At 48.7% G+C, this 13,623-nt stretch overlaps 1 protein-coding gene across 9 annotated transcripts in view; it reads left to right on the forward strand.

Annotated features, from left to right (window-relative positions):
• DCAF4 (DDB1 and CUL4 associated factor 4) overlaps positions 1–13,226 on the forward strand; it is a 30,474-nt gene extending 17,248 nt beyond the window's left edge. For 3 of the 9 annotated variants that reach the window (XM_001928868.5, XM_084969755.1, XM_005666341.4), the window contains exons 7-14: positions 1,994–2,137; positions 3,037–3,086; positions 7,429–7,508; positions 8,832–8,930; positions 9,052–9,149; positions 9,991–10,164; positions 10,486–10,600; positions 12,161–13,226. In XM_001928868.5, coding sequence (XP_001928903.1) covers positions 1,994–2,137; positions 3,037–3,086; positions 7,429–7,508; positions 8,832–8,930; positions 9,052–9,149; positions 9,991–10,164; positions 10,486–10,600; positions 12,161–12,354 — 954 coding nt within the window. In that variant the 3' untranslated portion in view covers positions 12,355–13,226. Of the gene's footprint in view, positions 1–1,993; positions 2,138–3,036; positions 5,807–7,073; positions 7,245–7,363; positions 7,509–8,831; positions 8,931–9,051; positions 9,150–9,990; positions 10,165–10,485; positions 10,601–12,160 lie in introns of those variants that run through there. The other 6 variants (XM_084969757.1, XM_084969758.1, XM_084969756.1 and 3 more) reach the window with 5 other exon arrangements.
• Positions 13,227–13,623: the final 397 nt, after the last annotated feature.

The raw sequence follows: 13,623 nt of genomic DNA on the forward strand, positions 1-13,623 counted from the left end.
TGGAACTGAGGCTGCAGAATTGCCCCAGGAGACCTCCACAGCAGAGCCCTTCCCCGTAAGAGGCATCGGAGGCCAGGACTCTTATTCTCTCCTGTGTTTGGGGTACAGCTTGACCTGGATCAGGTAGAATGCTTTCTTTTGGTGGATTCCCCTTAGGAGCCCCTTCCCTGGAGGGTGTTCAGTAAACCTGGTGGGACAGTGGAGGTCACTGTGCACCTGCTGCTGAGCATGGCCTGAGCTCCCGGTCCTCATGCTTTGTTGCACACAACTTGTGTCCTGGCCCTTGGAAGACCAAGAGTTACAATGACTGGATGGCTGGTGTGACCAGAGAGGTGGGAAGGGCAGTTTGTCACCTAGGGATCAATTTTCAGCTCTGTCCTTTTTGCAGATTCCACATGTCAGTGATAGCATTTGATGTTGGTGTCTCATTGTCTGACTGACCTCACTTAATTAGCATGCTAATTTCTAGGTCCATCCATGTTGCTAAAAATGCTGGTATTTCATTCCTGTTAATGGCTGAGTAATATTCCATTGTGTATATGTACCACATCTTCTTGATCCACTCCTCTGTCGATGGACATTTAGGTTGTTTCCATGTCTTGGCTACTGCAGATAGTGCTGCAGTGAACACTGGAGTACATGTGTCTTTGCGAGTCATGGTTTTCTCTGGATAGATGCCCAGGAGTGGGAGTGCTGGATCAAATGGTAGTTCTATTTTAGTTTTCTGAGGAATCTCCATACTGTTTTCCACAGTGGTTGCACCAAATGACAATCCCACCAACAAGGTAACAGGGTTCCTTTTGCTCCACACCCTTTCCAGCACTTCTTGTTTGTAGACTTTTGGATGATGGCCATTCTGGCTGGTGTAAGGTGGTACCTCATTGTGGTTTTGATTTGCATTTCTCTAATGATGAGTGATGTTGAACATCTTTTCATGTGTTTTTTGGCCATCCTTATGTCTTCTTTGGAGAATTATTCGTTTAGATCTTCTGCCCATTTTTTGATGGGGTTGTTTGTTTTTTTGGTATTGAGCTGTAGGAGGTGTTTATAAATTTTGAAGATTAATCCCTTGTCAGTTGATTAACTTGCAAATATTTTCTCTCATTCTGTGTGTTGTCTTTTCGTTTTGTTTAGGGTTTCCTTTGCTGTGCAGAAACTTTTAAGTTTAATTAAGTCCCATTTGTTTATTTTTGTTTTCACTGTCATTACTCTAAAAGGTGGATCTGAGATATTACTGTCATTTATGTCAGAGAGTGTTTGGCCTATGTTTTCCTCTAAGAGTTTTATAGTATCTGGTCTTATATCTAGGTCTTTAATCCATTTGAGTTTATTTTTGTGTATGGTGTTAGGGAGTGAATTTTCCAGCTCTGACTCTTGTCACTGGTAATGATTCTTCAGGAATAACTATTCTTCCTGAGTAAGCTCGCAAAGAGTGTGTTTTCATGAGCACCCAAATCCCTGTGTATGTGGATATATTTATAAATAAGTATGTGAAAACATATATATTAAGGTTTTGCTTTGAAATAATTTTTAACATTTTTTAATGAAAAAATCTTACAAATGGCCCACATTCCAATGCCTTTTTTTTTTTTTTTTTTTTGACTTGGTGGTAATCACAGTGCCTTTGTAATAGGAATGCAATTTTGTATTCTCCTTTTATCCCTTAGCAGTTACAACTAGCATTTTCCACATTGCTGTGTGGCTTTCATCGTGGCCACATGCTCTGTCACCATGTGGTTCATCAGAGCAGTTCCTCTGAGTGGACCTTAGGACTCTCCCAAACCCACTTCTGAGTGGGGTCAGTGTGCAGACCTCAGACTTCCTGGCCACCTTCCCTCATGAACTGTTAGCTTTGCCCAGTGATGGCTGCGCCAGGTAGGGGCACGTTAGGTCATGGCACCCTCCCTGGTGGATGGGAGCCCTCACCTGGTGAAAAGGCGCTGAACATGGGGGCTGGGCAGATGGTCACCCACAGTCCACTTCCCCTCTCCAGGCAGACACCAACAGCGACCGGCTCTTCACAGTCAACGATGTCAAAGTCGGAGGCTCCAAGTACGGCATCATCAACCTGCACGGCCTGAAGACACCCACGCTCAGGGTGCATATGCATGAGAACCTCTACTTCACCAACCGGAAGGTACACTGCTCCGCCCTTTAGCCCTGCAGCCCACTCTGCCTTTGTTTGGATCCAGGGCACCGCAGTCATAGCCAAATTCAGAGTAGAGGAGAGAGCTTTGTGAATAAGGCAGTGCTCAGTTACCTCATTTTCCAAAGGGAAGAAAATGGAGTTTTAGGTCCGAAGATCTCAAAGGGGAAGAAAAGGGCCTTATTAGTTTCTTGTCTTGGAAGAGAAATGAATTTACGTGGGGGAGGGCTTGAAGCAGTGCTGCTGTAAGTGTGGCAAGGACTCCCCTCCAGGAGGGTTGAGTTGATCCACAGGAGCCTGAACTCATGCTACGGCACAGAATTCCTGGGAGGTGGGCCTCAGTGCGCAGAGTGGAGGGTCCTCCCGGTGCATCAGGACAGTGTGTCCACCTCCCAGCCGGTCTGCAGCCAGCACTGAAATTTACTGAAACGCAAGGAGGTTGCTTTCTAGAGGGCAGTGGGGTGACAGCTGCATCTGTAGGAAGCTGTGACTCTTTGTTCTGTTGAGACACGAGCCACAAGATGGACACAGGTTGAAAATGGCTTCTGGGTGTCGCGAGATGCGGGAGGCCTTCAGAGCTGGGTTTGCCCCTGCCGTTGCAGAGCATTCGTCCCCCCGCAGAGGGTACACCAGCTGTCTCACTGTGAGGCCCGTGCTGACAATGAAGGCCTGGGGCCTAGGGTTACTTCCTCCCTTTTCCTTTCAAGGCTCAAAGTGGTGGGGCAGGGAGCTTCCTTGTTCTCAGAATGCTTGTCCCAGCCCCTGTTCAGGGAGTGAGACCTGAAGCCTCAGTCACCTGTCTGTATTCCACAAGAACGCAGTTGTCTCTTTCTCTCCACGAGTTGGCAGTCAAACCAACGCTCCCGTCCTGCTGTGTGCTTCCTCACCAGGTGAACGCTGTGTGCTGGGCCTCACTGAATCACCTCGATTCCCACATTCTGTATCTTTTGGCCGCTGGAGAGGTTTGGTGGGGAGACCACACCCTGATGTAGACCTGGGCATCTGTGGAGTTTGTGAGGTGGTGTCTTGGTGTCCAGAGGTCTGGGCCACGACTCACCCAGAGGAAAGACCATGCATCTGGTAGAAAACAAGGATTCCCATGGAGCACAGAGAGGTGGTTGAGGTCTCGGGCTGATGTGGCTGTTGCTGTGTGCCAGACTCTGTTCTGGAGTTGGTGCTTCAGCAGAGGAGCCCCGAATCCTCCTGAGGCAGAGGAGGAGGAGACCAGAGCTGCAGTTGCCTGGGGCAAGGAGGCTGATGGCAGGCAATAGAGAACGGGTTCCTTTGACAGAAGACTGGGGCTCTGGGCCTGGGTTGCCTGCTGGAAGATGGCCTTCTTTGGATCACTCTTTATTCCAGTTTCTGCCTTCCCTTCCCTGAAAGCCATCTGGGCTTTGTAGGGGCACAATCATGCAGTGTCAGGGTGCCCAGGCCCTTCCTCTGAGACCCCTGGGAGCCCTTGATGCACAGGACAACTGTCTATCGTGGCCTTCATGGAGTGCTGTTTGCTTGAGCCAAAGCCATGTGTTAATGAGTCTTGTCATGGTTCATTTCCATCATAAATGAGTTCTTGAAACTGACCACTCATTATACCTAACACCAGCTTCGTAAGTTAACTAGTTAACATGCGTGGATACATTTAGCATAGTGCTTGGGCCTGTCATGGGTCCTCAACAAATGATGCCTGAATCAGAACCTGTTGGGGTGTTTTGTTTGTTTTCTGTTTGTTCCACAACACTGTTAACTGAGGGTTTTTAAAGCCTAAAAGCATGTTAGAGATCTCATAAATTTTATGTAAGACAAATACAAAACTTGTGTGTTCTGTAAATTGAAAGTCTGTATGTGGCTCTCAGTTGCTTGGGGTTCTGTGGAGTGATGGAAGCACCTGTTACTCTTTCGATTTTACCAGAGGGCGGAAGAGATCAAGCCTTAAGAGAGAGAGAAAACAAGAACCTCGCTCTCACTTACGATCTTTAAACAATATGGCATTTTTCCATGTTTCTATCTAAGAGGATAAAAATCTGTATCTAGAAATACCTCAGAGATATTGTGGGTTTGTTCCAAACCACAGCAATAAAGTGAATATCACAGTAAAGCAAGTCACAAATTTTTTTTGGTTTCCCAGTGAATATAAAAGTTGTGTTTACACTGAACTATAGTCTGTTAAGTGTGAAATAGCATTATTTTGTGCAACAGCATCCATACTTAAAAGTACTTTAGGAGTTCCCATTGTAGCTCAGCGGTAACAAACCCAACTAGTATCCATGAGGACTCAGGTTCAATCCCTGACCCCACTCAGTGAGCTGCGCTGTGGGCCACAGACGCAGCTTGGATCTGGCGTGGCTGTGGCTGTGGTGTAGGCCGGCAGCTGCAGCTTCAGTTCGACCCCTAGCCTGGGAACCTCCATATGCCGCGGGAACGGCCCAAGAAATAGCTAAAAAGACAAAAAAAAAAAAGTGAAGCACAGTAAAGCAGAGTATGCTGGAAACTGGGTTTAAAGAGGGTGGTCTGTTGTAGTTTGATGGGCAGCTTGCCCTCTGGTGGTCGCTTCAGGTCCTTTTCAGGCTGTTGTGTACCTGCTGTTTCTGTTGTGGTCATGAGCTTTCTCCCTTTACAGAAATGACACCTGTAGGACCTTCACTGTCTGCTTTTCCCCAAAGAGTGGTAGAAGATTAGACTGAACATTTTCTATATTTACCAGGTTCTTCATTGACCTGTGGCCTGTCAAAGGGTTAAATATATGCTACCGGTCCTGTGAGTACCATACAAAGGTTGGTTGTATCCTGGGTTTCAGCCATAATATGTAAAAGTGCATGTGGATAAGGACTTTCTCCCCATATCCTTGCCCTTCAAACCTAGGAGGAAAAGGAATTTATTTCAGAAAGAATTGAGCTGCCCAGATAGAGTGTTCTCATTTATAGTTTCAGCAGCCTCTGTACTGGAGGTATTTAACATGGGGCGTACCGCCTAAGGCAGCATGGTACCTACACATTCAGATGCTCGGCAGAGATGTATGTTTTTCATCCCACCAACCTGTTTTGGGCACATACAGTCCCTTGCCAGGTGCCGAAGCTGGGCAGCTCCACAGGTAGTCAGTCTTTGAAGAGGTGTCTGTGGGACAGTTGGATGATAGCGTGCAGGGGTTGGGGTGGTCTTTCTGGAAGTGATTCCCACTTAGGAAAAAGGAGGGGACAGGGCTCCCATCAGAAGAATGAGAAAAGAGCTTGGCACATTTGGTATCAGTGATGTCTCTGGCTAGGTAGGGCTTTGCAAAGACCAGATCCTCGGGGCGGTGGGTGCCCTGGAGGTTTGTGGTCATGGCTTCGCTTCCCATAGAGCAATGCGGATGATGGGCTGGTGAAGGTGGGACCTCCGGTGGAAGGCTGCTGCAGGACTAAGGCGCGCAGGAGAGGGTGTGCACTGATGAGCAGAAGTGGACAAGGGACACGAGTCCAAGAGGCTTAGGACCTCAGCCAGGGGATCTTGGTGGTGGGAGAAAGTCCAAGGAGGGGTTTGTGGTTAGAAGTTGTGCTGCGGGGCATCGGGCAGGACTGGAGAGTGTTCATTAGAAATTAAGAGCTCGTTGAAGACCTCGGGGAGAACATCGCTGGAAGGTGATGGTCAGACCTGGATTTCAGACGGTTGAAGAGTGAAAGAAAGGTGAGGAAGTGGGGATAAATTACATACTCCTTGAAGGTCTGAAAGGAAAGGCAAAGGAACCAAATACATCGGAAGACAGTCCAATAAAACAAAAAAGTAGGCAAAGAGCATAAAAAAGCAGTTCAAAGAAAGGGAACCCCAGATGACTAATCAGATATAGTCCAAAAATGCAAGTTAAGAGGAGATGTTTTATGCCCATTCAGATACGCACAGTTTTATTGTGACGGTGCCAAGTTTTGGCAAATGTGGAGAATGGGGGAACTGGCTGGTGGAAGTTAATGATACGCCCACTTCAAGTTGGACACGCGTGTGCTTCACAACCCCCCGGTCCCACCCTGGGTATAGTTTGTTTTCAGACTATGAGTCATGGCCTGTCAGTGGACCGTGAAATCAGTTTATTGAGCAGCTTTTTTTTTTTTTTAATGGAATAGACTAGAAAATATCAGTTTCATATTTAGTAAGGGTAATAACTTTATGAAACTTGTTTCAAGTGTGTGTGTATGGCTCACTGTAGTGTAAAATGAAATTCTAACCCCGGGTATAAGAAACGGCCTTAGAGGAGCCTCCCACACATAGGAGTGGGAGACATGAGGCTACCAAGAGAGGCTCATTCCAGCAGCAAAGGGGAAAAAGGCGAGAACCACTTCAGTGCCCATCACCAGGAGACCCAATAGATGAATTGTGGTCTGTTCACATAAAGGAATGCCCGGTGGTGAAAACAGATCAGCTGGAGCTACAAACATGAATACAGTTGCATCTAGGAGTCAGTGTACTTTGAATAGTTGTAGAAGATTCTGTGTGATGGCATTTTGGTATGTTACAAAATTTTAGTTCTTTATATTGCTGTGGACAGATAGCATGTAGTGGAAATATTATGGCCCAGAAGTCAGACCAGTTTCAGAGTAGCGATTCTCTCTGGGTGGGATAAAGTTAAAAGGGGCCTTTCTGGGGTTCCCGTCGTGGTACAGTGGTTAATGAATCCGACTAGGAACCATGAGGTTAACCCCTGGCCTTGCTCAGTGGGTTAACAATCCGGCATTGCTGTGAGCTGTGGTGTAGGTTGCAGAGGCAGCTCAGATCCCACATTGAGGTGGCTGTGGTGTAGGCCGGTGGCTACAGCTCTGATTAGACCGCTAGCCTGGGAACCTCCATATGCCGCGGGAGTGGCCCAAGAAATGGCAAAAAGACAAAAAAATGGGGGGGGGGCTTTTCACTGTATCTTTCACGTTGTTTGCTGCCTTAAAAAAAAAAAAAAAAAAAAAAACAGGAGTTCCCATCATGGTTCAGCAGAAACAAATATGACTAGTCCATAAGGACGTGGGTTTGATCCTTGGCCTCACTCAGTGGGTTAAGGATCCCGTGTGGCTGTGGCCCTGGCGTAGGCTGGCAGCTACAGCTCCAATTGGACCCCTAGCCTGGGAACCTCTATGTGCCACAGGTGCGGTCCTTAAAAAACCAAAAAAAAAAAAAAAAAAAAAAAAAATCCAAAACTAAATATGGAAGAGGTAAACGTGTTAAATGTGGGTGATGGGTATTACTCTTACGTTTTTTTGGAAGGTACTGATGCCCACTCTCCTCCCAGAGGCGGCCTTGTACTTGACTATCCTTAACAGCTTTTCCAGGCTGTGTCTCATGGGAATTGCAGAGACTCCAGGCTGTGCCACCTTGCTCCCAGCGTCACTGTTTGTCAGTAGTCATCCAGGTACAGGGGGTCCTTTTCCTTTGGATAAGGAGGTGTTCTGAGGGTCATCTTTGTCTTCTGCCTCTCAGGACCTGCAGCTACCAGCCTAAGCTCTGCGGTGCTGACATGGACAGGAGGGGTGGGAGCCGTGGGCCACGTGAGCCCAAAGCCACACTGGGAGGTTGGGGATAGTCTGCAGGGGCACCTGGGAGGTTCCTTAAACCTGACCCAGGATTTGTGCTAGAAGCATGTGCATCTTCACTTATTTCCTCCTTTGGGATCGTTTTAGCAACCAGAACAGTTAAAAGTGTATGTTACCAGTACATGAGATAAGAATATTTATTTGAGCTGCCTGCACAGATCGTCCCGAGAACATCTGTTACGCTCCTACAGTATGGCAGGTGCTGTCGGGGATGCTTAACGTTCTGTCTGGCCGAAGGCAGTCCAGGTGCCTGGCAGCATGCTGGACATTAAGTTTTCAGTCTTTCCGTGAATTAGGATCAATTAGACAAGGATCAGGCCTCTACGACTGCAGGCTTCCGACAGACCTGGCAGGAATCCCAGTTCTGCCCCTTACCAGCTTGAACAGATTGCCTAACCTCTGTAAAGTAACATCTACCCTCAGGTTATATGGGGGATTAAATGATTTAATGCACACTTAGCCTGGTGCCTAGCAGTTCATCATAAAGCAGGCTTGTAAGGCAGGAGTATATATTATTACCATTTTACAGATGAGGAAACTAAGCCAAAAGAGGTTCAGAATTTGCCTTACAAAACTAAGAGATGGTATTGGAAGTCAGGGTGGTGGCTTCCTATGAGGAGTAGTGGGAAGGCTAGTAATTGGGAGAGGACATGAAGGGTACTAGCATGTTCCATTTTCTAACCTGAGTAGTGGCCACATGGCTGGCTGTACTTAACTTTGAGATTATTCATTAAACTGTATACCATGATTTGTGTCCTTGATGTACGTTTTATCAATTAAAACGTATTCAAAAAAAGAGTTTGCATGAGCTCACACAGTTAATAGTGTGATCCAGAATTGAAACCCTCTTATCTGTGACATCATACAGCCTCCGTGATAGCTGTTAGTATTTCTAACACTGCTGCTGGGAAGTCAGGGAAGATTCATGTATTACTCTCAGAATAACCATTTTTGAGCCAGGCACCTGGCCTGAGTGCCTCTTTTTTGCTGCCACAAAACCCAGAATGGGGCCACGGTATGGACCCTCCGAGCAGCTGTTCCTGGAGGTTTCACACACCTGCTGGTCACTGCCTGGCAGTGTGGAGGGCAGATGTCCAGCCGTGGAGGTCAGCCACGTTTTACACTCCCTGTTCCCTCCGCAGGCGGAGACCGGCCTGGCATGCTCTGCAGCTTCCGGATCCCCGGGGCCTGGTCCTGTGCGTGGTCCCTGAACATCCAGGCCAATAACTGCTTTAGTACAGGTGAGCCACCGCTGCCCCCGCAGGTGCCCAGGGTGAAGGATCTCGGGGCCCCTAAGCCCCTGCCCAGAGTCCCTCTCCCCAGAACACCGGTGACACTGTCTGTCTTTTCCACCTCCGTCAGGCTTGTCTCGGCGAGTCCTGGTGACCAGCGTGGTGACCGGACACCGGCAGTCATTTGGGACCAACAGTGACGTCTTGGCCCAGCAGTTTGCCCTCACGGTTAGCTGGAGGGGGAGGGCATAATACAGTTCCCCAGAGGTGGACATTTGCTGGATTGCAGTGGGATTGCGCCGAGGGGCCGCTGGTCCTCCTCCCTCTTTCACAGGGAAGGAGAGGGCATCAGAAGGAGCAACGGGTTACTTGGAGAACAGGTCGGCACGAAATGAAATTTGGCTGATCCAGAAAGGCCTGGCTCAGCTGACTTGAAACAGCTTTCAGTTAAATGAATTGTTAGCAATTCTTGAGAACTTGGATTAGCCAACAGGACAAGTAATTTAGGTCTCAATTCATAACTCTTATATGCAGCTGTCAGGTACACATTTTAGAAATTTAAAAGTCAAAATTCTAGTCATTACTACATTTCAAAAGCCTGACCTGTAGAAAATGCCATCTTTCTTTAAAAGTGCAGAAGATGTGCTGACCTGCTTTGGGCAGTAAGCACAGAGTTCATTATTCAGGGTTTTGAGCCATCTTGCCACTCTCTCGGGGCGCCCAGGTCTTACCTGGATCTCTCATCTCTTACTCCACACTCACCCCCCAGCTTCTCACTGATGACCTGGGAGGAGACAGAGCACCATCACCTCACAGGGAGGGGTTCAAGGGGAGGCCTTAGGGACCAGTTGCAGCCAGCAGGGAGGACACTGGAGGAATAGAACAGGTAGCATCCAGTTTTCTGACAACTTTCATAAGGAGCCCTTCCAACCACTGAGGCTCAAACCCTACCAGCTTGTCTGCACCTGTACCTGTGACCCAGGGGCTGGAGAGGAGGCAGGGGCTGTATTCTGGAGGGCACACCTCTCCCAGCCTTGGGGCAGGTACCGAGCAGTCCCTCTTTCTGCAGGCTCCTTTGCTGTTTAATGGCTGTCGTTCCGGGGAAATCTTTGCCATTGATCTCCGTTGTCGAAATCAAGGCAAGGGTTGGAAAGCCACCCACCTGTTCCATGATTCAGCAGTTACCTCCGTACGGATCCTCCAAGAAGAGCAGTGCCTGATGGCATCCGACATGGCTGGAACGGTATGGGTACCACTGACTTTGTGCAGCCACTGCCGCTGGCTCTGGGCCAGGTGGAGGGGCTCTACAGAAGAGACCCTCCTGCCAGACAGTGGCAGGGAAGGGCATCTGGAGCCCAGGCAGCTGTGCAGGGCAGCTACTCTGCTGCCCACTGTGAAGCTGGTGCTTTTGATGGACTCGGGCTCAGGAATTTGAGACTTAGATTTTTCTAATTTGAAGAAGACTTTGGAGACCACCTCGCCCGCCCTCTCTGGCCTCCGTGCCTGGGCTTCACCATGCACCTGCCAGACCCTCCCTCATGGCCCCCTGTGCTTCTTCCCACAGATCAAGCTGTGGGACCTGAGGAACAATAAGTGTGTAAGGCAGTACGAAGGGCACGTGAACGAGTATGCCCACCTGCCCCTGCACGTGCACGAGGAAGAAGGAATCGTGGTGGCAGGTACCTGGGGCCAAGGAGATCTGTCCCATCAGATACTATCCCTTAGGACCTCCAGCAGTTTTAAGAGACGAGGGAGAAATTACTCCAAGATAAAACCAACTAAGAGGGATTTGGGACTGTTGGGGGCAGGGAGTCAAGGTGGGATGTAGAGTGGGGCCTTAGCAAGCAACAGTTCCAGCAGTCACCAGTTGGTCAGCTCTTTGTCCCCACTTCGGTGGGCAGCACTTCAGTAAAGGCGAGTGAAGTGCAGTCAGGCATCGTGGCTCAGGAGACCTGGGTGTGGGGTTTAAGTCTCTTCACCAGATCAGCCTTCAGTGTGACCCTCGTCCCATCACGCGGCCATCGTGTCAGAAAGCATGGGTGCCCTGTCCTCTGTGCTTGCACGTCCCCTAGAGGATGCTGAGGAAAAGAGACTGAGGCCATTGTAAAGGAACCAGTGCCTGGTTCCTTTTAACTCCCATTGTGAACCCATGATTTGTAGAACGGAAGTAGAGCTTTCTAGCACCAGACCCCTTTGAAAGGAGTTAGGAGTTGAGCACAGATGATACTGTTTCTGAGCCGTGGTGTATAGGGACAGCTTGAAAGTTTGGCCATTTGACAAATGAACTAGTCAGCCCTTGGCATTAAAGAGCATGTTCTCAAGTCTTCACAGATCCTCAAATTTTCCAGTACTCTACAGAAAGGACGTATTTGCTGGGAAACTTTTTTGTGGCTAAGAAACAGCACTTTGCTAGAACTTTCTTGGATTTATTTACTCCTCTCACCACCACCAGCAATTAGCTTCCTTAAGTCTATTTTCCACAAGTTTTCATCTCAGAAGAGTTTGTTCTGGGTAATAGAAAAGATACGAGCCTTACGGAGAGGAGATACAGGTCGTGGGCTGGCTGCAGTAACCCTTGACCTGCACAACCTGCAGTGACCCGCCCCTAAGGTCATGGAGTCAACTCAGGTGGTTGGAAGCATGCACTGAAATCCTTGATACCTAAGGTCTGTCCTCGTCCTCCTGCTCCCCCAAAGATCTGCAGTGGCACATACTGCCTGTCTGGGCTGCCCGAACCCGGGCTGTCAGGTGTCAGTTCCTCTCAGCTCTGAACCCTGAAGACTAGACAGACCCGTTAAACCAGAAGACACCCTGAGGAGAGTTGTCACCTGATTTGTCCCTAGATGTAATGAAGTTAGGAGATTTTCCTGGTTAGTGTCTCACAAAAAGGAAATCAGCTGCATATCATCGGAACCAGGTGGGCGTGGCTCCCTCTTGAACAGCCCTTAACACCAGGAGATGCAGAGGCCACCTAGGAGGACGCCCTACCCAGCGTGTCACAGCCAGCCTCTTGTTACTTGGAATAACTGCAGTTAGTGGTTCTAGAGCACCCAGGTGACCTGTATCTTTAATTTTTAAAAGGGACATCTTATCAGTAGAAATCACTGCTGTTTGTGAATTTGTTTTGGCTCAAATGGAGTCACCTTTAGCCCTTAGGAATTGTAGGAAGCCAGGGCCACAGGCACACGAGTTCTCCTGTGCGTTCTCTCCTAACCTGCCCTGTGTCTCCCCTCTCTTAGTGGGCCAGGACTGCTACACGCGAATCTGGAGCCTCCATGATGCCCGCCTGCTCAGAACCATACCTTCCCCACACCCCACCTCCAAGGCCGACATTCCCAGTGTGGCTTTCTCTTCTCGGCTTGGGGGCTTCCAGGGAGCGCCAGGGCTGCTCATGGCCGTCCGACAGGACCTTTACTGCTTCTCTTACAACTAAATCTGCAGAGTGCAGCCTGAGGGATGTGGGTGTGACTCAAGGGAGCAAAGGAGGAGCCGTGTTTTTGCCACAGTTGCTGTTTCCAGTGACAGTATTTTAAATGGATGCTCCATGTATGCATGTCTCATCCATCCAGCTGCTGAGGAAAAGGTGCTGTGTTTTATGTGGAGACACTTCAGTAAGTTATTTCAGCTAAGTTGTGTGTTCAAAAGCTTAAAAGTCCTTTTCATAAAAGGTACCTATTTCCTTGTTGAATTCCTCAGAATAGTCCCTTCTTCCCACCCTCCTCTTTTTTTTTTAAACAAAAAATACTTTTCTAAGGGCGGATGACTGACAATAACTAAAGCTGCTGCTTTCACCAAAAGCCCTTTCAAGAAGCCTCATGATGAGACAGGGTGAGACTTGGTAGACAGTGCCCGGATCTCAGTACTTGCCTCTGTACTTGAAAAGCCAGCTGGAGGGAAGGGGAAGTCATTTCTCTGAGTCTCTGGAGAAGGATTTAAGGCTGGAGTTGGGGGTCATTAAACTAGCCTTCTCAAACTCCCCCGATGCAGTAGCAGATACAGTATCCCGTCTCGGGGGTTCTCCTTTTGACGGTTCATAGGCATGGGAAGGAAGGATGGATCCTTTTAGATGCTAAAGGTTTTAGACAGACCTTAGCATGCCTTTGTCAAGGCACCTTCCAGGATGTTAAGTACAGCAGCTCCAGTTTCTGTCATGGGGACATAAATGTCAGATTCAAGGGCCCCATCTCAAAGAAAGTTGGCTTTGACCTTTTGTAATCTAGGAGAAGCACTTTGTAAGATGTTTATACAAAGTATTAATACAGAGAGCCTGTCTTTCGACCAAACAATAAACTAGAAAGAACCACAGCATGGCGTGTTGCTCTGTTAATGATGTAGAAGATCATGATGCTTGGCTGCTGCAGCCACAAACCAGCTACAATAACAGCTACTCAAATCTTGGGTGAGGAAAAAAGGGTAGAGGCTAGGACCAGCGTAAACGGCTTGGCTAGAGAGCTGCCCTGTGCCCCGAGCAGCTGACCTCTGTGGACTCGTCAGCAGGCTCCCCCAGCCCAGATGGGTCCAGCCAGTGGGACACAGCAGCGGGAACGCAGGCGGTGGGAAGAGAAGTGTTAAGTTCCCTGGCTCTCTCCTGCTGGGGTGTGGCGGGCCGTGGCTCCGTTCCCCTACCCAGGGCTTCAGCCTCTCCTGGAACACAGCTTTCTGGATGCCAGGTCTCACCTGTCCCTTCAGACCTGTCACGGGT

Source organism: Sus scrofa, chromosome 7, assembly GCF_054392235.1.
Source record: "Sus scrofa isolate SSC_HxYL_T2T_F1_AM1 chromosome 7, Sscrofa_HxYL_maternal_Yorkshire_Landrace_v2.0, whole genome shotgun sequence".
NCBI lineage: Eukaryota > Metazoa > Chordata > Mammalia > Artiodactyla > Suidae > Sus > Sus scrofa.